Consider the following 24,904-nt stretch of genomic DNA (forward strand, 5'->3'; position numbering starts at 1 on the left):
GTCACTCAGTGAATTGAGATTAAGGTCTGAACTAGAGTGGTAGTTCTGAAGTGAGTGAAGAGAAGATAATGGATAAAATATACTGAAGGGGCTTGCAAACTGTTTTAATATGGGGAGGATGAAGTCAAAATTTTGTGAATCTGAGATATCAAATCTAGGTGACAGTAAAGTACCTGTTAAAAAAAAAATTAAATGAAGAATAGGTATGCTGCTAGGGTGGTGTGTTCTAAAATAACAGAAATAATATTGTACTTTAATTGTTGGGTGGACTCAGAGATGGAATACATTGCACAGTCATGATTGGCAAGAGGGCTTTTATTGACTACTTTAAAAAAGAAATCACCGGTGGCAGCAGGGTAGCTCAGTGGAGTGAAAGTCAGGCCTAGCGACAGGAGGTCCTAGGTTCAAACCCGGCCTCAGCCACTTCCAGCTGTGTGACCCTGGGCAAGTCACTTAACCCCCATTGCCCACCCTTACCACTCTTCCACCTATGAGAAAATACACCGAAGTACAAGGGTTTAAAAAAAAAAAAAAGAAATCACCAAAACCTTTAACATTCTGTCATTTCCCAACTGCGCAATTTGGGAGAAAATTTAAAAGTCACTTTTTAAAATGGCACTTTTTGTCACAAATTATATGCCTGGCAACATAATTTTGTCTTTTCAGAATCACTTTAAATATCATTTGAGAGTCTTCTTTTTTTATTCCCTTGTCTTTTGTCATATTCTTGACAAAAGCATCTGTAATTGTTACTCCTAAATCTGTTCTTTAATGTAAGTTTAGCAAATCTTACTGAAAAACTTAATTTTAATTTCTGGGGATTCCAATCTTCATATCTGGCTAGAAGCAAAATGTTGTTAAATTTATCAAGTTGTTGGTTTCAATGCAAGGAGAGGAGGAGGACAGAAATTATGATTCTATTCTTTGTAAAGAAGAAAACTACTATATTTGCTCTTCCTTACTCAGAGGAAAACTTATCAGTATTTGTTAATAGCATTAGGAGGCAGGCAAATGACTCAGTGGATAGACCACTGGGCCTGGATTCAGGAAGATCTGAATTTAAATCTGGCCTCACTTATTATCTGTGTGAGCCTGGCTAACTCACTTAATCTCTGTTTGTCTTAGTACACTAAAGAAGGAAACAATACATTATTCCAGCATTTGTCAAGAAAACTCTATGGACAGTATGATCCATGGGGTAATGAAAACTCACATAACCATTCTATAGCAACAACACATAATAATAGAAAATGGAATCATATAATTTTGATATGAAGGGACCTTAGGGAATACCTAGTCTGAGATTCATCTATTATAGATAGGAAAACTGAAATTTAGTTAAGTAAAGCATTCAAGATCAAAACTTAGCATTACTTGAATATAGAGCTTTGGATTTTAAATAAAATGTTCTTAGGTCTTATGTCAAAAATCAAGAAAAATGTTAATACAGATTGTGGTACTGAAGATCAATATTTGCTATCATAAATCCATACCTCAATATCTGTCCACTCCAGTGTCTGGAGTAGGGCTGAGTTTGTTTGAAAGAGTAGTCTTTCTCACCCTCATTTGAAAGAAGAGAGAGCTGAAGTTTCAGAAAAAGGTATAAATGAACAAATGCAGTGAGGAGAGGAGGTGATCTCTCCATCAGTGCCAAAGGGTCACCAACAACATGAGCTGCTACTTGCTTCTCCCACAGCTTCAGTAAGCCTGAAATGAGAAAAAGGAAGTAAGGAAAGCACAAAGAGTACATGAATACTCTGATTTCAAGGCTTTGTGATTTGAGTTCAATATAATCATGACTGACATGCCTATAGTTCTGCAAAGATATAATAAGCATGTCTATTCAAAACTCTCATCCCCTGACTTTTCTCCATATAAATTTTATTTCTCTCTCTATGGAGAAACGAAACCAATTTATCAATCTTTCATTAAATTTGTTCACTTTCTATTTTGTCACTTGCTTCAAATGAAACTTTTAATACACATAATTATTGATATTTAATTTGCATATGTATGTTAATAAATGGATCTAGAAGGGAAACAAGGAATCATGTGCCCAAGAAGAGAAATTTAATGACTGGGAATTTTCCCAATAAGTGGGCTTAGATAACAAGTTTAAAGGTTTTTTTTAAATTTATATAGCTTCCCAAGGTAAAGAAAGACCAAATGAGCCTAGGCACATCTGAACCTAAACATTTCCTTATAGGAAAATGGCTGGAATTCTCTCTTCTGGAACCAATTGCTTTTAGGAATGTTCAGTACCTATGAAGTCCCACACAGATTTAAGGAAAACCTATTTAAGGAAAACCTACCCCAGAGGTGGAGCTGAAGGCATTGACTAAAAAGAAAAGTATATGACAAAAGAGATAGGAGAAAGTGGCTCTGCCCACATGAGAGTTGAGATAGCCAAAAGGGAGTGATTTGTCCTCCTGATCACTACCCTTTCATGTACACCACACTCTTCTAGAAGCCTATATACCCAATAAAAGAATTAGACTGGCAATATATTGCATTTATCAGCAACATAAATAATCTAACAATTCAGAGATATGTTCAAAATACTAAGTAAGGTGCTTGGGTATGTAACTTCAAATTTGCAGAATTTGCATTGTTAATAAATTTTATAAATTTTTAGTGTTGTTGCATACATAAAAAAAATCTTAGAATCGTGCAGTATAGCCTGGCCCTGGACCATATTAGGATATGTTATACACCATGATGGGAATCTTCTTAATGGGTAGCTTTCCTATCTCTTGTTACTTTTCAGTCATTCCGTCATGTTTAATTTTATCTGACCCCATAGACGTTTGTCTGAGATTTTCTTGTCAAAGAACACTGGAGCAGTTCGCCATTTCCTTCTCCAGTGTCTCTCTGTTTTACAGATGAGAAACTGAGGCAAATACAGATTAAATGACTTGTCCAGGGTCACACAGTAAGTAAATGTTTTAGGCTACGTTTGTACTCAACTCTTCCTGACTCCAGATACAGGACTCTAGCCATTATACCACCTAGTTACCCCTTATCAGTAGTGAAATATAAATTGGCAATAGTTTCCTAGTAAATAACATAGATATTTATCAGTAAACTGAAATGTTGGTGTAGTTCCTCAAGTACACAAAATTTAGAGCCTATAGCTTAGTTTTTCTTGAGAAATTGCTAATTCTAAAAGTACCTTCTTTATATTTAATTCAATTTGGAGATATATGCAGAGATAAATATGAGAATATTTTTATCTTTGAAAAATCCTGATACAAAACACAAAGGAAATTAGTAAATATTTTTTAAAGTATGTATCTGTTTCTTCATGAAGTATGAGTAACTCCAGGTTAGATATTGCATGTCTTCTACTTAGCAATGGAAGGCTTTGTGGAAGAGGTAAGATTTTAGTTGTTGCTTGAGGTTAAAAGGAATGAAAATGTGACAAATTATTGAGAAATGGCTTGCCATATGTAGGATCTACAATGAAAGAAGACACAAGATTTGGGGAAGGATGGTAGAATGATAGACAATAAGAAATTCATCTAAGCAGAAAAGATGCTTGAAAGGAGAAATAAGATTGTCACCAAGAAAAATATTTACATGATAAGTCAATTCAAGTCAGCAAATATTTATTAAATGTTTATTATGTGTCAGGCACTGGGTGGTTACAAATACAAGTAAAATTAAAAATATCCTCTACTGTCAAGGCAGCTAGGTAACACAGTGGATAAAGTCTTGGTCCAGGAATTAGAAAGACTCATATTCCTCAGTTCAAATCTAGTCTCAAGGCACTAGATTTATGACTCTGTGGAACTCACTAAAACCTGTTTGCTTCAGGCTCCTCATCTATAAATTGAACTGGTGAAGGAAATGGCAAATTATTCCAGTATCTTTGCCAAGAAAACCCCAAATATAATCTTCAACAAAGAGCTGGAGACAACTGAAAACAACTGAATAATTATCAAGGAACATATATTCTAATAGAGAAAGACAATATATAAAAAGGAACTGAAAGAGATAGTGTCATTCTCATGGAACTGGGAGGTGATGATCACAAGCATGGAAAATCTGAGCCATTCCTAAAAATTAGAAATTCTAGGAGGTTGTCCTGAGGGAAAGAAGGGGCACACAAGGACAGAGGGAGCAGCATGGTGGCAAAATCCATTGACAAAACTATTTAAGTGGCAAATTATAAATCAGTCCATCTTTTAGGCCAGAAAAAAATGACTTAATTGAATATATCTTTCTTTCTGGTGAGAATGAAATAGTTAAATTGCTTAATTGGTTTAAAATTTTTTAATTCTTTTTAAAAATTTATTTATTTATTTCAAACATTTTCCCATGATTATGTGATTCATGATTTTTCCCATCCCTATTCCCTCTCCACTTCTGAAGCAGATAAACAATTTCACTGGGTTATACATGTACCATTGTTCAAATCCTACTTCCATGTTATTCACATTTGCAGTAGAATGATCTTTTAACACCAAAACTCTAATCGTATCCCCACCAAACCACATGACTGATCATATGTTTTTCTTCTACGTTTCTACTAACAGTTCTTTCTCTGCATGTAAATAGCATTCTTTCTCATAAGTTCCTCAATGTTGTCCTGGATCAAATGCTACTGGTAGAAAAGTCTATTACATTCAATTGTGCTATAATGTATCAGTCTCTGTACAATGTTCTCCTGGTTCTGCTCCTTTTGTTCTCCATCAATTCCTGGAAGTATTTCCAGTCCACTTCAACATTCCTTTCAGCACCATCAGATAACACAATTTGTGCAGCTATTCCCCAATAAATGGACACCACTTCATTTTCCAAATTTTTGCCAACAAAAAGAGAATGGCTTTAAATATTTTTGTACAAGGGTTTTCTCTTATTATCTCTTTGGGGTACAACCCGGCAGTGGTATGGCTGGATCAAAGGGCAGACAGTCTTTTAAAAACCCTTTGGGCATAATTCCAAATTGCTCTCCAGAGTGGTAGGATGAATTCACAACTCCACCAGCAGTGTATTAGTGTCCCAATTTTGCCACATCACCTCCAATGTTTCTCATTTTCCTTTGCTGTCATATTGGCCACTCTGTTGGTTTAAGATGGTACCTCAATGTTGTTTTAATTTTTATTTCTCTAATCAAGAGGGATTTAGACCACTTTTTCATGTGCATATTGATAGTCTTGATTTCATCATGTGAAAACTGCCTATTCATATCCCTTGACTATTTGTCAAATGGGGAATAGCGAGATTTTTGGCAAATTTGACTTAGTTCTTCATATATTTGGGAAATTAAACCTTTGTCAGAGGATTTTGTTATAAAATATTTTTGCCAGTTTGTTGCTTTCCTTATATTTTTGTTTGCATTGGTTTCATTTGAACAAAAACATTTTAATTTCATGTGATCAAAATCATTCATTTTACATTATGTAATATTTTCTATCTCTTGCTTGGTCTTAAATTTGCAGATATCACAGATATACTATTCTATGTTCACCTAATTTGTTTATTATTTCACTCTTTATATATGTCTTAATATATATGTGTATACATATATATTACCCATTTTGAATTGATCTTGGTATATGGTTGTCAGATGTTGATCTAGACCTGATTTTTCTCATACTGTTTTCCAATTTTCCCAGCAGTTTTTGTCAAATAGTGAGTTCTTTCCCCAAAAATTGGGCTCTTTGGGTTTATCAAGCACTAATTTGCTGAGATCATTTACCCCTAGTCTATTCCGTTGATCCACCCTTATATCTCTTAGCCAAAACCAGATTGTTTCGATGATCACTGCTTTATCATACAGTTTAAGATCTGGTACTGGTAGGCCCCAATTATTCACATTTTTCTCCATCATTTCCCTTAATATTCCTGATCTTTTGTTCTTCCAGATGAACTTTGTTACAATTTTTTTCTAATTCTATAAAAAAGTTTTTTTGGTGCTTTGATAGGTATGGCACTAAATAAGTAAAATGATTTGGGTAGGATTGTCATTTTTATTATATTAGTTCATTCTGCCAATGAGCAATTAATGTTTTTTTCAATTATTTAGACCTAGTTTTAATTGTGTGAAATGTGTTTTGCAGTTGTGTTCATAGAATTCCTCTTTTTGCCTTGACAGATAGATTCCTAAATATTTTCTATTGTCCAAAGTGGTTTTAAATGGGGTTTCTCTTTCTAATTCCTGCTCCTGAATTGTGTTGAAAATATATAGAATTTTGTACCATGAAACTTTGTTAAAGTTGTTGATTGTTTCCACTAGCCTTTTAGTTGATTTTCTAGGATTCTTTAAGTACACCATCATATCATCTGCAAAGAGTGATAATTTAGTTTCCTCATTGCCTACTTTGGTCCCTTCGATTTCTTTTTCACTAATTTGCTATCACCAGCATTTCTAGTACAATATTAAATAATAGAGGTGATAATGGACATGATCCTGATCTTGTTGGGAAGGCTTCTAACTTTTCCCCATTGCAGATGATAATTGCTGGTGGTTTTGTTGGTATTTATTATTTATTTTATGTTTATCCTTTTGAGGAAGGGCCTTTCTATTCCTATACTTTCTAGTGTTTTCAATAGGAGTGGGTGTTGTATTTTGTCAAAGGCCTTTTCTGTATCTATTGAGATAATCATTTGATTTACTTTGGTTTGATAATTGATATGATCAATTATGTGGATGATTTTCCTAATATTAAACCATCCTTGCATTCCTGGTATAAATCACACCCTGTCAGAGTGGATAACCCTTGTGATAAAGTGCTGTAGTCTTTTTTGCTAGTGTTTTATTTAAAATTGTTACATCTATGCTCATTAAGGAGATTGGTCCATAGTTTTCTTTATCTGTTTTTGCTCTTCCTGGCTTTGGCATGAATGCCATATTTGTGTCATAAAAAGAATTTGATAAGACTCCTTCTTTGCTTATTTTGTCAAATAATTTGTATAATATTGGGATTAGTCATTCTTTAAATGTTTGATAGAATTCATTTGTGAATCTATTGACTCTGGGGATTTTTTCTTAGAAAGGTCTTTGATGGGTTGTTCAATTTCTTTTTCTGATATAGGATTATTTAAGTATTCTATTTCCTCTTTTGTTAATCTAGGCAATTTACATTTTTGTAAATATTCACCCAATTCACCCAGATTGTCATATTTATTGCCACATAATTGGGCAAAATAGTTCTGAATAATTAGTTTGATTTCCTCTTCATAGAGGTGAGATCACCCTTTTAATCTTTGATACTGTTGATTTGATTCTCTTCTTTTTTAATTAGATTAACCAATACTTTATCTATTTTATTTGTTTTTATGAAGTACCAGCTCTGAGTCTTATTTATTAATTCAATTAATTCAATAGTTCTTTTGCTTTCAATTTTATTGATTTCACCTTTAATTTTTAGAATTTCCAATTTAGTTTTTATCTGGAGATTTTTATTTTCTTTTATTTTCTTTTATTTATATTCTTTTATTTTCTTCTTTTTCTAATTTTTAAGTTGCAAGCCCAAATCATTGATCTCCTCCCTCTCAAGTTTGTTCCTATAGGCACTCAGAGATATGAATTTTCCCCTGAATTTGGCTGTCTCCCATAGATTTTGATATGTTTTCTCCTCATTGTCAATCTCTTTAATGAAGTTCACAATTGTTTCTATGATGTTTTTTGACCCACCAGTTTTGAAGAAGTAAGATTATTTAGTTTCCAATTAATTTTAAATTTGCATTTCCATGGACCATTGATAATTATAATTTTTATTATAACCTGGAAAAGTTACATTTATTATTTCTTCTTTTTTGCATTTGTTTGCAATATTTCTATGCCATAGTACATGGCTGATCTTTGTATATGTACCATGTACTGTGCTAAGAAGAAATTATGTTCCTTTTTATCCCTGTTCAATTTTCTCCAGATATCTATTAGCTCTCATTTTTCTGACATTTCATTCACTTCCCTTACTTTCTTATTTATTTTTGTTTGATTTATCTAGTTCTGAAAGGGGAAGGTTGAGATCCCTCACTAGTATGGTCTTACTCTCTTTTTCCTCCTTAAGCTCCTTTAATTTCTCCTTTAGAAATCTAGATGAGATACTATTTGGTACATAAATGTTTAGTAATGCTATTGCTTCATTGTTTATAGTACCTTTTAGCAAAATGCAATTTCCTTTCTTATCTCTTTTAATCAGATGAATTTCTACTTTAGTTTTATCTGGTATCATGATTGCTACTCCTGCTTTTTTTACTTTAGATGATGCATAATAAATTCTGCTCCATGTTTGTCATCTTGCCTCAAATGTGTTTCCAGTAAACAACATATAGTATGATTCTAGTTTTTATTCCATTTTGCTATCTACTTCTGTTTTATGGGTGAGTTCATCCCATTCACATTCAGAATTATGATTATTATCTCCTTATTGCCCTCCATCATATTATCTCCTTTAGATCCTACTCTGTTCCCTTTCTCTCTGTTCTTCCTCACCAGCGTTTTGCTTTTTTTTATCCCCTCACTTTTTACCCCCCCTCCAATTATCTCCCTCTTCCATTGTCTTATTCCCCTTCTACTTCTCTGTAGGGTAAGATAGAATCTTATACCCCACTGAGTATTGTAAGATAAAATTTTATACCCCACTGAGTATAATTGTTTTTCCCTCTCTGAGCCAGTTAGGATGAGAGTAAAGTTAAAGCATTACCCATCACCACTGTTACCTGCCCTTTCTATAGTGATTTCTCACACCTCTTTATATTTATTTTGTGGTGATATTTTAATCTTGGTCAGAGAGGATTCTTGTGATTACACAAAGCAGTTCTGGTTCACTCCACCTTATTGGCTCCACCCCAAGAAGTCTATAATTGGTTTTTGATGGAACCACTATAAATGTTTTAATCAAACATTAAAATGACTTTTCTGATGATTGTGCCAAAGTTCTGTAAAAATAAAATAGGCGAGCCCACAAGGAACTAGAAAACAAAGGTTGAAAATTTTTTCTAGATACTTTTGATAGATTATATCAAAGTATCTTCAATGGTAAGTGAAGTGAAGCTCAATGATGAATTTCCCTTCAGGGCCAGGTGCAAGGAATGCTAAAGAGACTCTTGTTTATGAAAAATAAACTATTTATTTAAATATATATAAAGGAAAAAGGATTTCTAATTTTAAGGGATTCCAACTCCCCTCAAATAAACTCCTAGGTCCCTCAAGGAACCACTTCTCCTGTGGTTCACAGGCTACGTCCCTGATCTAACTAACCAAATTTATACTATTCTAAATAAACCTAACCACTCTAACTCTTAACTTCACATTTAAGTCACAAAGATAACCAAGGCTAGCTGGTTGAGTCTCCACAAGAATCAAGTTAGGACTCTGAACCTTAACAGACTCAGAGTACAAACAAAAGACCAGATTTTGTTTGGTCTTTTCACAGTTTAACTAATCTATAGACAGTAAAAGATAAATGAATAGTGTTTTCCCAAGTTGGAAAAGAAAACACTCCACTCTTTCAAGTCTTTCCCTCAGACCAAGATAGAGAGAGGCAAAGATGTTACCTTCTCCAGTCCTAAGAGAGAAAGTAGCTACATGTGGCTCTGTCCACTGCCAGAAGCCCCTCCTGGAATGCCACACCCAGAAAGTGTAATTGTCATGGAAATAACGGTTATAACTGCCACCAGTTGAAATTAACACACTCTCTCAGCTTTATTTGAAACTCCAATTCTTTCTCAAGCCAGCTTCTCTACTTCTTATCTTTAAACTAATAAAAACAATACTTATTTTCAAATATCATCCTTATAGTTCAGAATCATTGGGAATGAATTCTGCCATATATTCTTTCCTTTTTTATCTAGATTTAAGAATAACAAATCAACTGCCAGTGTTTAATGAAATCTGCAGTGCTATGCAGATTCTTATTAAAATGTGGGGAAAAGTTTTTACTTAATAATCAAGATAATATTATGGTGTTTGATAAATATAGCTATAAGATATTCTAAAAGCAAAAAATGCTATTTAAACATTTACATTATTTTAATTATAATTTTTTAAATCTTCCATAAAAATAATTTCAACAGTTTCCCCCCCTCCCAATACATCATATTCAATAATTTACATAGGTCTTCTAAATACCAATATGAAGTACATTCCAACTAGTTTGCATTGTTAGGAAGAAAGAGTATAAATTCTTATGGAAAATATAAAAGATATATGTCTATTAGTACCAACTGCTTCTCTCTTCTTCTAACTCATTGTTTTTTGAGTTTTTTATTTGTTTTTTGTTTTAATTCAAACACTATCTGCAAGAACACCTCTGTCTCTATGACCACTGAAATAAAAACACGACTGGTTTTTTTAAATTTTCTTCTAATATCTACCTTATAAAAAAATGAAACTGAATTCTGTTCAATTATATTGGTCAAGCTTCACCTCATAGAAAGGTTGAGAAAATACATTCTCTACACTCTTTATGGAGTTGTGGGGACTATGAGTATTAAATACTGAATATGTTGTAAAATAATTGGTATAGTAATTTGATTTTCTAAAATTTTCTTTTTTCTTTTTATAACTTTTGCTAGATAGAAAGGCTTATTTCTAGGTAAGGAAAGAGGAATATATTCAGAATTGAAAGTGATATTAAAAACCAAAGATAAAATAAGATTTTAAATGCATTTTAAATAGTTCAAACTGACTCCAAGAAATGTACACATTTAAGATCTCTGTTATTAAATATCAATCACTCACAAAGAAGCATAGTGAAACAAATGAGAATGCAGCTATGGGATCTACTTTTTACATTCAGCAGAATAACAGCAGAATTTTCATAACCATAAAATGGATTTTAGAAATTTACCTGGCAAGATTTCAACAGAATAAGAAACCACTTGCGTCATCATTTCTAGTTCCTTTAAAGTGGAGTTCCGAGTCAAAAATATTTAAAATTCCACTTAACAGTCTATTCCAATACATCTGATTAGTATTAAATGACCTTTTTTTTAAGCAGCAGATACTTTTTGTAATTTAGAAAAATAAATTCACTAGCTGTTTTATTTGCAAAGGACAGACAGTTAAAAATATTCTTATACTATCATTATTTTGTGGGGTTTTTTTAAGCCTTAAAAAAGCTTCTGTCTTAGAATTGATACTAAGCAGAATACATTTTGAGGAATTACACCAATATTTCAGTTCACTGATAGATATCTAAGTTATTCATTAGAAAACTATTGTCAATTTGTATTTCACTGGCAGTACAGGGAAGAAGAGCATTAAGGCTAGGCAATTAGAGGTAAGTCTAAGGTTACACAGCTAAGACGTATCTGAGGTAAGATTTGAACTCAGGACCTCCTGTCCCTAGGCCTGACTCTATTCATCTAGCTACCTAGCTGCCCCAACTTAGTATTTCTGCAGTGCCTATTCATTGAAGCAATAATATGCCCTAGAGTGGTTTTTAATTTTGTTTAGTATCTAGATTTTAAAAAGTGATAAGTTATAATAGGCAGAATAAATTTAAATTTGTTATACATACATTTTTGGAGGTCTAATTCCTGAATATATCCTCTGACATTGTTTTACAAATAACTCACATTGTGTAAGATCAGTTTATTTTAATACTTATAAGAAGTTAAATGAAATTTCCAGGACCTAAAACTAACTTCATAGGACCAGATAGGAATCCAATTTCTTTGTCTGAACAAATGGCTTTGTCTGAGCCATTTGAATTTTACATTAGTCCTTTATTATAAAGGCCAAAACTTGAGAGAGCTTTGTTGACTACTGTGGGGAATAAAATCTTTAATAGATTTTTAATGAGAAAATATTTAAAAGAAGGAAAGTGAAAACTACGAGTATATAATCTCTAATTGTCATCATCTCTTATGCAAAAACTCTGAAAAGAATTTTGTTGCCTAAGGATACATTTGCCAAACAATTGTCTAGGGTAGTGATGGCAAATCTTTTAGAGACTGTGTGCCCTCTCTTGCCCCACCCCTCCCACTGAGTGCTGGGAGCTTCTTGCCTCCCCTCACTCCACATAGGGCAGGGAGAAAGCACTACCATTGGACTGCTGTGTGGAGGGTGGAAGAGTAGGTGAAATGAGGAATATCCCCAGCAAGTGTAGAGAAGGAAGTGGCTCAAGCACTCCACTACCCTCTAGCTCTGCTGTCCATAAGCTGTCCACATTACCCCAGTCAGGGAAGGGAGGAAGTTCCCTTCCATTGGGTTGCTGGGCAGAGGGGTGGGTGAAGTGAGAAATGTCCTCAGCACAGGTGAAGAGGGGGAGGGGAGTAGCCCTAATGCTCTGCTCCCCTCCAGCTCTGCTGCCTGTGAGACACCCATCTTACCCATTGTGCATTCCCATTGGACTACTGGGCAGAGGAGATGGGTGATATGAAAAAGTGTCATCAAGCATGGTGGAGAGAAGGAAGGGAGAAGTCTCTCTGCCTTTCTAGTAAAAAACTCTGGGGATGGGGGGTGGCAAGCATGCCATCTTTGGCATGCATGCTATAGGCACCATCACTTGTCTAGGATAAGAGCTTTGGTCTTTGGCTCTTTTGGTTCTCACCTAGTGAAATTTATTTTCAATAGTAAATTTCAACATGAAAAATGTCAAAATTACAAAAAAGAAATTTACTAATTATTTGATGGCCCTGTAACATTTTGGAAGAATAAAAACCATGCTATTTAAAATGTCAGAAGAGAGAGCAGGGATACACATAAATCTCTGTTTACATTCAAACATATACAAATATTGGACTTAGAGAATCTTCTGTTTTGTTCTTGCCCCAAACCCCTTGCGATTTAAGGAAAGGACATATATACCCTTTCCCCATTGAGTCGGAATTTATGCTAGTGTAATTGGTAAGAATTTTTACATAGGTGACAGCTTTCTGATATCTAGTTTACATTGATTCAGACACAGATTCAGAAGAGCAGACCCTCACTTTTCCATCATCTTCAGAAAGATTACAGCTCCGACGGATGAGTCCCTTCTCATCAACTCTTAATCTACAGCCCAACTTTCCTGGGAGATCCTGCTTTGATATCCGATCTTCAGCCCACCAATTGAGTTTACATTCTTCTTTACAGTCTCTGAATGCACCAGGTAAGCTGAATATATCTGACGTTTTCTCTTGATCTCTGTGCCCTTCAGGCATTTCTGAAATAGTGTATTTTGTTCTTGAAATCCATGTGCACATTACAAAGGTATAGTTATCCTCTATCTATAGACTGTTTCTAGGATGGAAAGGATTTGAATAATGAAGTTATCTGTTGTGTCAGTGTGGAGCTGCTATTAATGTGTATATTGAGAAGTAAGCTTTCCACATTAGTGAAATTATTCCTTTTGCTCATATTTGCACTTTTTGCTTACAAATTATTCTGTTTTTTTAACAATTTCAGCAGTTAATCATTCTGTTAAAATATACTGTTAGGGTTAAAATTATCTGGAGACATTATATTAACATATAATTATTTATTAGAAAGTAAAAGTTGGAGTTGGAGATAGAGATAGAGAAATAAACCTAATCAGGGACCCAAGCCTGAGTTTGTCACTGGTGTTTCCTTTCATTAGCCAAGAGAAGTCACTCCAAAAAATGTCAAAATGGCCATATAGCTTCTTACCTAAAGCCAGCCAAGTTCCTAGACCAAGACCAAGAGCTGAAAAGCCAAAAAGATCTTGCTGTTTCCCTTAATACCCTTTGTTATAATGCCAGTGGTATCCTTCTATATCTTCCTGATTGGACAGACTTGACCATAGCTCAGGTCAGAGGCCAGCCTTCTGGATGCCAGGAGTCATGGGGGACAAGAGGCAAGCATTTTACAGAAATCCAGGGAGCTATGATGCCTCTGGTCTCCTTCCATAGTATGTATATATGCTTAATCAAAAGGGTGGGGTTGAAACCTGAGACTTGAGATGGATTTTCAAAATTTTCCTTTTTTTTTTTAAAAAGGAAAGAGAGGTATAATTTATATTAAATTCAAAGAACATTATGACATAGTCCTTGCTCAGTCTACTCACAGGACAGCATTTTAAAGAGTAGAACTGCATATGTAGCCAAAGTAGGCTTATTTAACAAAGTCTTGAGATATGTGTAGACAAAATCCTGGCAATTAGGTTGAAAAGAACTAGAATTTGAAAGCATTATCTACTTACATGACAGAACTTCCTCAGCTAAAAGATGGAACCTACCACAAACATAATAAGAGTAATTAAGTAACTATAATCCACAATGTCTAACCACCTGCTTCACTTGCCATTTAAAAAATAAGATTACGACTGATGATATAAAGTCAGTACTGAGGCTTTTGCCTATATTTGTCTATACCTTGCTCTGGCAGGCCTAAAAAGATCTCTGGGCCTACCAGTTGTAAGGGAGAAAAGGGGGTTTTTTGGGTTCAAGATATTAAAAAATAGTCGCCAGAGGATTGAACATTTGTTCAATTAAGAATAATCTCAAGTCAAAATTTACTTTTATGAAAGTTTATTTACAATTGAGAAGAGAGAGAGGAAATAAGAATCTAACACAGTAAGTAAATTACTACGATCCTCTAATTCAGTGGTTCCCAAACTTTTTTTGGCCTACTGCCCCCTTTCCAGAAAAAATATTACTTAGCCCCCCTGGAAATTAATTTTTTTTAAATTTTAATAGCAATTAATAGGAAAGATAAATGCACCTGTGGCCATCACCACTCCCCTCAATCACTGCAGCACCCACCAGGGGGTGGTATTCCCACTTTGGGAATCACTGCTCTAATTAATCCAGGTATATCTAATTAACCCTCAGCTGAGAGTCAGAGGGCCAGAGGCCTGGAGGTGAATGAAGCTTCATTCACAGAGTCTATTAAAGAGAAGTTTAGGAAGATTCAGTCTTTAAACTCACCATGTGGACTTCTAAAGAAGATATTGAAAGCAGTCTCACCAAGGTCTCAGCTTTCCAGACAGCACTCCTCCACGGACCAGAAGAGCTAGAAGACTCTGAAGAGCTCCTTCACCAGCCACCCTCTTCACCAGAAGCCCCTCCCCAGCAGAAGACCTTCTCCTTTTAAAGGGGTCACTTATGCGTCACTTCCTGTGCCTCCTCCCTAATTTGCATGTCCAATCACAATAGATGCTTCTCATAGTACTGCCTCGGGGGCAGTCAGTTGATTCTGATTTGTCACCCACTCTAGCACAGGTAGGTTATGGACCTCCCAGAATTGAAGGTGCTCTCACCTTTGGTGATTAAATCTAAAGATGGGCAGTGTAGACTTAATCCAATTATCACAGTTACCTGACAATGAGAGAAATCTCAAATTGCCAGCAAAGCAAAGGTTTGTCTTTACTCACTGCCTTCTTCTTGATGATTTCTGAAGACAGGAAGCAGGAAACCTTTAAGATGTTTCAAACATCTCTCTCAGACTAAAGATGGCCTGGGAAAAGAGTCTTAAGACCTGCTTAAGATTTTGCTACCACAGGGATCTTCCTGGGATTCAGCTTTCTTTTCTATTCTTGAATTCCTTCTCTGTGCAGAATAAATCAAGCTTTACAATCTGTTTAACTTAAGAAAACACACACATCCAAAGCCACCAGAAGAAAGTTCAGTCAGCGCCAGTGTCTCAACCAAACTATTTTCCCCAGACAGCCAGTGTTCCTAACTGCCAAACAGAATTGTGCCCACATGCCTTCCATTCCAAACCTTGCTTGCGCCCTCCAATCTGTGTGAGGACATACGAGTTGGCAAAAACCCTTTTGCAACCTATCTATTTATTAATCTTAATTACCTTATTTTCAATTCCACTACTATACCATCAAAGTAAATTGTGACAAATTTGAATGTAGTGTAATAGTTTTTTCCTTGGCTGGATCAATCTAATAAACAGAACCTAGAAAATTTGTTCAAGCTGCACACATTTAATTTCTTCAGGACTATTTTATGGATGCACATTTTTATATGTTGCACTTTTCCAAAAGTTTCTTTTTCCTTTTTTACCTCACTCATATTTAGAAATTAAAAAGAGCACACCACATCAGTCAAAATAATATGCAGTGATTTAAAGCTTAATTAAACATGTCTTTTTTTTCCCATTATGTTTCTCTCTTCCACACATGCCTTTTTTTACCAAATTTTTTATCCATTTTTGATGTTCTTTCACAGTTACGATATATATATATATATGTATATATATACATATATCAATGATAAATGGTATTGTGGTTTGAATTGATTGGTAATGTATTTGATAATATTGTAACAATTGTATTATGAATTTTACCTGATATTTTGAACTTAAAAATAAAATATCTTTAGGACATCTGTTTTGAAAGAGAACAAATATACACATCATTAATTAAAAACAAGCATATAACAAGTTCTAAGTCGATACTACATAACTGCTTGGAAAGAACTTCTAATTAGATTAGAAAAAAGCATAGCTTTATTTTATTCATTGGGACTTAATTCATAGCTAGTAATTTAGGTTTCAAATTGAAGCTAAGCATGAAAAATAAATTTAGGGATTATACAATGGAAACAATTTCCATTTTATTCTAGTAAAATACTAACTAAAATAGGGGTACATTCTTTATATCATAATTCCATCATTGGATATTGTACATGACAAAATACATTTCTGATTTTTAAGTTTATAACAAGAACAAAATATTTTTCCTTCAAATATGTTAATTTTTTTTCTTATTTTAAACCCTTAACTTCTGTGTATTGACTTATAGGTGGAAGAGTGGTAAGGGTAGGCAATGGGGGTCAAGTGACTTGCCCAGGGTCACACAGCTGGGAAGTGTCTGAAGCCGGATTTGAACCTAGGACCTCCTGTCTCTAGGCCTGGCTCTCAATCCACTGAGCTACCCAGCTGCCCCCGAAAATATGTTATTTTAAAGCAGTTTTTGTTATGCTTTACTGAGTGGGTATGGTGAAGCATTAGATTTCCTTTCTCAAAATTCCATTTCCAGATTTACAAGACTCTTTTAATACTATCCCAAATTTTAGGTCTAATGAAAATAAAATGAAGAAAGTTTATTGGCACATAATGAAATAATCTCTTCTGGAAAACAATGGAATATTCATGGTTGGAATAGCATAGGTATATTTCATATCAGAACTATTTATATAACAACATAAAATATCTGATATCTAGAAAGGATGAAGCTTTCAGAGAACCTCTTTAATTTAAAAATAATTTCAATATTTATAATCTCCATATTACTTAAGTGATAAATACATATATGGTATATTCTTATCTGGTTATGTTAGTAAAATTGAACACATATATGAGGTTATAGCCACACTATGATGAAATAGTTATAGATTACAAAATTTCTCCACTTTATGCAGGAAAATAATATTCTTTTTTGAATGGTAAGTTTCTTAATATAGTACCTTATGAAAAAGTGGTAGAATATAGAATGATTTGGTTTTGAACTACATGCATTGAAAGAGGGTTATTGGATGATTCAAATTTCAGCTTTTCACATTTTAAAAGTACACCACAGATTTCATGGAAAAAAGTTAAGTAGTAAGCTGGTATAGGAAGAGGAAAAGAGAAGGTTTTTGATCCAGTAACATCTTCTTAGTTTTATTCAGAATATTACTCATATTGTAAACAATTTCTTAAGACTGCCTACTTTTTCTTATCTTTGACGAATATAATATACCATCTCTTTATAGGATGCAATTTTGAGACACAATCAGCACCTTTCTCCCAACTGGGCAAGTATTACTCATCATAATTAAGATTTATTTTATTTTATGTTGTTATGTCCATCAATTTCCTTCACAGAGTAAATGAATACTTACTTTAGTTCAAGATAATTGATTAACCATTCTTCGGGTTCTATTACACCAAACTTTTTATTTCCTTTTATGAAAATAATTTAAAATATTTCTATTTCTATGCTGCATCAGATAAAACTCTAATGCCTTCTAGTTTTCTTATACATTAACTCAGAATGTTATTTTGTTAAACTTGTTGATAATACAACCCCCCCCCCCAAAGCAATGCTTTGTACAGGTTCATACTGACTATTTTCAATAATGTTCTTTGTCTTCCCCAAAGTAATGTAATCTTCCCAAAAGGAACAAATAACTGTAATAACTGGAATTTATATAGTACTTTAAGGTAACAAAGCATTGTCTATAATATTATTGTAAATGCTCATTTTCTTATAAATAACTATCTGACGTCCTGTTTCTCTTCTCCATGACAATCATTTGGAATGACAACAGTTGATATAAAAAAGCTGGTAGCAGGTATGAAATAACCTGTTATATTTCTTAAAATGAAAAAATCTGAGTGCATGAGAGGTTTTTATAAAGAGGTTCAATAAAACATTGAATAGATCTATGAAAGAGTATTATTTTTAGAACAGTACTTAGGAATTAGAATTTGGAGCATAATAATCTGCTCTATGTTTTTTTAATCAACCCTTATTGAAAGCCAGCAGTAAATTTTATGTCTGAGATTTAGAGGACAAATTATCCAATTATGGTATGAAGGAAATCATGTAGTTTCTTCCCTATTGCCAATTCATGAAAATTGAAGCCATAAATATTGATTTTGTCAAACAACTTTTCACTTTTCAGTAGAGCCAAGAAAAATACTGAACTTTATCAGTTACACTGAAAGCTTTATTGATCATTTTTGTTTTCCTTTTTCCATGTATGATTTCATACTTTACACTTCCACTTTCCTTTTCATACCTTCACCTTAATTCAACTTCTTCTTGTTTCTGATGGTATTATTCTGACAAGTCACTAGGTGAAGGAAGGCATTCATTAGGAGTATAGTTTGAGCAAAAGACCCTTTCCCAAAGATGTACCTAATAAGACAGTTATCTGGCTCTTTGAGCCTCATTCTATATGAAGAAAGTGGCCACCACTTCAGTTTCACATAATTTATTTTGGCTCTAGGAATTTTATTCCTACAGAGCAATATATCCGGACATAAAGGTCCTTATTTCATGTAGGAATTTTTAATAGACTATTTACTTGATAACTATATTCCCTTTGTGTTTTTCCCAGTTGCCTGGTTTGCATTTGACCCTGGCTCTGCACACTCTGACATTATCTTCTCCAATGACAACCTGACTGTGACCTGCAATAGCTATGATGATCGTGTTGTGCTAGGAAAGACTGGCTTCTCTAAGGGAGTCCATTATTGGGAGCTGACAATTGATCGTTATGACAACCATCCAGATCCTGCTTTTGGTGTAGCCTGTATTGATGTGATGAAAGACATGATGTTGGGAAAGGATGACAAGGCTTGGGCAATGTATGTGGACAATAATCGAAGCTGGTTCATGCACAACAATTCACACACCAACAGGTACCTTCCAGCTGTCAACTTGCCAAAAGTCAAACCTTCATGTTGTTTCTAGTCAGAAAAAGAACCACAATCACAGCTCTTACATTCTCTTTACTCCTGCTCTTCTCTGTCAGTAAAGGTATTATGGATATGCAAAAAAAATTTACCTCTTTGGAAACAAAAATCCCCTTCTTTATTAATTTAATTAAACACATATTTATTTAGTTCTTTTTGCATAAAGGCACTATGCTAAGTGCTGGATATATGAAGATGTAGAGATATAAAACACATTGATATCTTTACATTCTTATAGAAAATGAGGCATGCACACATGCAATTCCAGGTTGGAAAAGAATAAATGCATGAGAATTAAAAAGAAAAAAAGCTTAAGAAATTCAGAGAATGAGATACAATATGTAGACAGAGGGCATTAATAAAAGTTTCATGAAAAAAAGTAGCAACTGAGTGGTTATACAAGTTGCTCTACTACTTCATCTTTGCCAGCTGGAAGTTGTCTATAATGCAAATTAAGCAACTAATTTAATAGGAAAGTTAAGACCTATTAAGTAGACCACATTTAGGAAACTGGATATTGAGACTTCATAAAATAATACATCGACTCTATTTTATTAACCTGTGTTTATCCTAGTAAATCTCTTTGTGCATATGGGTAGAATTGTGAAGTCAGTCTATCTAAAGATACATGGGTAGAATTGTGAAGTCAGTCTATCTAAAGATACATAATGTATTAATGGTTAAGAACACAGAACATTCTACTGTTTCTTGTGAGAAATGGAAAGAACTGGAAACTCTGGTGTGTAGGCTGTTCCAAAGGATTAAAATAGACAGTGAAGAATCAATAGATGACATTTTTAAAAACTTTGTATTTGATTGTGGGGGCAGAGCCAAGATAGTAGAGTATATCAGAGCAGCTCCATGACACCAAGAATTCTCTCAGATCAGGATTAAAATCCTCTAAATGAATACAGGAATAAAGAACAAAAAAGGAGACAGAGTGAAACAACTTTCAAGAAAAGAAAAATCCAAAAGGTAGGCAGAGAAAATCTGAGATCCTAGGGTGAGAGGAGAGCAGTCAGCAAGTGGCTGTAACAACGAGGGAAGAGGAAGCCAAGAACAAGCCACACTCCCCCATCCCACATCAACTGTCACAGGTTCAGAAACTAAGTCCTAGCCAACATTCAGACCCTGAAATTCTACTGGGGCAAATAGTGGTACAAGCCAACCCATACACCTTGAAATTAACAATCTGTGGAGAAGTCCAGAGTCCTACCCCAGGGCAATCTGGGCTAAAGTAGTCTGATCTGTGTGGACTCAGAGCCAAGGCAGAAATCCCAATTTGGGCTTGGGATGAGGACATAGTTGGCAGTCTGGGATAAGGACACAGTTCATTGGGGGGGGGGGAAGGGGAGGCAGTCTTTTTGTCCAAAACTAAGGACAGAGCTCCAGGACAATCAAGGGTGTGCCTGATTGGATCAAATACACAGTAAGATCAAAAAATTGATCCTAAACCTGGAGCTAAAATTGGATTAGCCCCATACTCAATCAAATTCAGAGTGGGATCAAAAGCTTAAACCCAAGCCTGAGGCAAGTTCTTTAAGCCAGTGGTTCCCAAACTTTTTTGGCCTACTGCCTCCTTTCCGGAAAAAAATATTACTTAGCCCCCTGAAAATTAACTTTTTTTAAATTTTTAATAGCAATTAATAGGAAAGATAAATGGATTGCTGCAGCAACCACCAGGGGGTGGCATCGCCCACTTTGGGAATCACTGCTTTAAGCTATCAGCATCTCAAAGGTCAATTGAATCAGCAAGGGGAGGGGGCTCTCAGAGCTCTTAGCCCTCAGACCATTATATCATCCTCCAAGAACTGAAACTGGTAAAAACCCTGAAAATAAGTTGAGAATAACATCAGGGAAGGACTAAAGTTTAAGAAGTTACCCCCACTTTCCAGAAAAGAGAACTTACCTATAATTAGATAGGAAAAATGAGCAAACAACAACAAAAACAAAAACACCTAACACTAAAGAGAGTTCCTTGTGCATATTTTTCAGGCTCAGCTTACATGCGTCTTTTTATCTTATTTCTGTGTGTGTGTGTGTGTGTGTGTGTGTGTGTGTGTGTGTGTGTATGTGTTTTAATTGTTAAATTAGGACATTGTATTGTGGAAAAACCTCTAAATTCAAAATCAAGGGATATAGATTCTAATCTGGACTTTGCTACATATCTGTAAAATGTTGGACCACATGATTCTCAATGTCCCTTTCAGTTCAAACTCCCCAGGAATTCACAAATAAGATCAATTATAGAACATAGTAAGAGGACCTAATCTTTAGTGAGTCAGAAGCCATTTTTTAGTCATTCATGTTTGTTAGCACTAAGCACTAGGAAGCAATAAAGGAGAGAATTCTTTATTCATTAGAAATGGTACCGTCTCTCAAATTTATAAACAAGAAAAAGTTTAATTTGACCTGCCATCCCATTTTTTTCTTTTCCCATAGAACTGAGGGAGGGATCACAAAGGGTGCCACAATTGGAGTCCTTCTTGATTTAAATAGAAGAACATTAACATTTTCTATCAATGAAGATCAACAAGGTCCTATTGCCTTTGAGAATATGGAAGGTCTATTCTTTCCTGCTGTCAGCCTGAACAGGAATGTCCAGGTATGTATTTTGCTCTTATGGAGGGAGAAAACATTTTCATTGCAACAGCTTCAGGGGCTCATGACATTGCCCAGGGTCACAAAGCTAGTAAGTATATAAAGCCAAATTTGAACTCAGAAAGAGGAGTTTTCCTGACTCTGGGCCTATTCACTGTGCCACCTTCTTTACCTAAAAATGAACTTGGCATTTAATATAATTAAACTGGATAAGAATTAATTAAATAATTTTATGTTCAGGTCAATAATTTGTACTAATGAACCTAAATATAGATAGAAAGATTTATTCTAATTTAAGGATACTCTCTGGGGATATTTAAAATTAGTGGACATTCTGAAGTATACAATTGTCCTAGCTCATCCTTTTAACTTCCAGGTCTAAGATTTAGAAAATTCAGAACTGACCTTATCTATATTCTCCTTGCTTTAAGTGATATTTCCACTAAACATGCAGATTAACTCTCATTATCTGCAAAATAATAAGATGAAGAATGTTGAGAAACATATTGAAGAAGTTTGTAGTACATGATTTGTTGTAATTTTTTTTGTTTCCCTGAAAGTGGATGTTAAAGAAGAAACTCAGGGTTCCTTACTTTGCCAGAGGAAGGATAGAGCAATGGGGAGAAGTTTTCAATCTGCTGACCATATTCTTGTTGTAGGTAACACTTCATACTGGACTGCCAATACCTGACTTCTACTCCAGTAGGGCATCAGTAGCATAACAAGAACCATGCTCAGAAGCCAGCTGCCTTTATTTATCCCTAGTTGACAGATGGAAAATGTATTCGAGATCAGACCTGATGACAGTGAAGGAAAAAAAAAACATTGGACAGTTCACCAGTTGTTAATGTCAGAGAGAAATTGGAAGAATAAAAGCTGGTCTTCTATATTCTTTGTATTCTACAATTCTGCCATATATGCTCTCAGTATCTCCAATGTTAACATGTCTGCATTGGCTTTGGTGTTTAGCTTCTTTTGATCAATACTATACTTAAATATACTGCATTGTTATTGGTCCCCTTATAGGTTTTATGTTATTTCATTTGGGCTTTAATTTGGATAAGCTATTTTCTCTTCATGATAGTGCTACCATGCTTACTTTTCCAAAGTTTTCCCTCAAACAATTCTATACTATAAGGAAGAATGACTTTCAAAGGAAACCTTTTGAAGATGTGGTCCTATTGATCTCTGTGTAAGAATATGTAGATTGTAGCAAGTATCAGAGTCATAAATTGGGCAAAATAACTAATGTTACTAAGGAAGGTGACCTGGATACTGTCCCAGGATATTTAATATTTTAATGGAATAAATAATTTTGTAATTTCTTAAATTTCCCCCCTTCCATTTTTTTTTACAATATCATTGATCCTTCAGCACATAGAAATAGTAGTTACTTAATTTAGGAACCTACCAAATACCATGCTTTATTCCACTGGCATAAACCAGGTAAGCCCCTCCTCCTCATGTTATCCTGTTATCCAATGGCCTCCTCAACAGTATCCTTATGATAACCTATTATTTACTTCTATGGATTCTTCTGCTACTCCATAGGGCAATATTCTAGTAGGTCCCTCTTTTTCTACAAAGCTCTCTCCTACAGTCTCCCACAAGCTGATACTGGGTTTAACTCCACCTTTACCATGAAAGAAGCAGTTTCTCAAGGTCTCTCTACTCAGAAAACAGTGCCCTAAGAGGATCTCTAGCATACTTAGTGCTAATCTCCTGTCCAACTTTTTTTTTTTTAAATTTTAAACCCTTAACTTCTGTGTATTGACTTATAGGTGGAAGATTGGTAAGGGTAGGCAATGGGGGTCAAGTGACTTGCCCAGGGTCACACAGCTGGGAAGTGTCTGAGGCCAGATTTGAACCTAGGACCTCCTGTCTCTAGGCCTGACTCTCAATCCACTGAGCTACCCAGCTGCCCCCTCCTGTCCAACTTTTAATTTGAAGGTAAATTAATGATGTTTCCCCTGGCCTCCAAGGTTGCTAGTTATGGATCTACTAAACATGAAATTATTTTGCTATAAATTAGCATAACAATATTATGGAAATAAAACTTTATAATTTGTCCAGAACTTTGTAATTTGTGAATGTGTGGTGATATCAGCAGAATGTAACTGCAGTTAAATAAGAAAAGCCTTTCATTATAGTTGCTACAGTGGCAATAATAGCCACCATAGTAGGCCGTATATGCACTTTCAGTCCTTCTTATACTTGTGGTGCCCCCACTGGAACTATGCTAACATATATCATGGAATTTTTCTGCAATCAAGATAATATTGTTACTCCAATATCTTAAAAGGGGACAGCTGGGTGGCTCAGTGGATTTAGAGCCAGGCCTAGAGACTGGAGGTCCTAGGTTCAAGTCCAGCCTCAGACACTTCCAGCTGTGTGACCTTGGGCAAGTCACTTGACCCCTATTGCCCACCCTTACCACTCCTGGGCCAAGGACGGTCCCTAGCCTGGATGAAAAAGGAGGAGGGTTGGGCGTGGGGCTAGCAACCCCACCCTGTAAAAACTACATCTGCTAAAGAAACTGCAACCTAAAGTAGGGGCAGCTGGGCTAGCTCAGTGGATTGAGAGCCAGGCCTAGAGACGAAAGGTCCTAGGTTCAAATCCGGGCTCAGACACTTCCAAGCTGGGCTACCCTGAGCGACTGTATGACCCATTGCCTACAGGTTGTGGCCCTATGCTCCTAGAATGGAGTCCCAGGATAAAAAAAAAATATCTTAAAAGTGCAAGGAAATCCAACCTTAAAATAAAAGCTATGAGAATACTCCTTATACTTTCTGGTAGAGAGAATTTTTCAAACCTACAGTTTGTCTACAGCAAATTCAGGTTCTCCTAAAATGTCTCAAATTATAGTCCATGGAATTAATATTTTCAGGAATTTTTTGACATACTTGCACTCATCCCCCATGCCTACTATAAATAAAAAATATATATCAGATCATTTTATTTCATTTACAACATAACTTTCTT

At 34.9% G+C, this 24,904-nt stretch overlaps 1 protein-coding gene across 5 annotated transcripts in view; it reads left to right on the top strand.

Annotated features, from left to right (window-relative positions):
• The window catches only part of TRIM9 (tripartite motif containing 9), a 218,460-nt gene extending 195,816 nt beyond the window's left edge, over positions 1-22,644 (top strand). For 2 of the 5 annotated variants that reach the window (XM_044664743.1, XM_044664745.1), the window contains 3 exons: positions 18,964-19,267; positions 21,764-21,926; positions 22,582-22,644. In XM_044664743.1, the coding sequence (XP_044520678.1) occupies positions 18,964-19,267; positions 21,764-21,926; positions 22,582-22,644 (530 nt within the window). Of the gene's footprint in view, positions 1-274; positions 294-17,516; positions 17,653-18,168; positions 18,193-18,963; positions 19,268-21,763; positions 21,927-22,581 lie in introns of all 5 variants that reach the window. The other 3 variants (XM_044664741.1, XM_044664742.1, XM_044664744.1) reach the window with 3 other exon arrangements.
• Positions 22,645-24,904: the final 2,260 nt, after the last annotated feature.

This window comes from Gracilinanus agilis, chromosome 2 (genome assembly GCF_016433145.1).
Source record: "Gracilinanus agilis isolate LMUSP501 chromosome 2, AgileGrace, whole genome shotgun sequence".
Lineage (NCBI taxonomy): Eukaryota > Metazoa > Chordata > Mammalia > Didelphimorphia > Didelphidae > Gracilinanus > Gracilinanus agilis.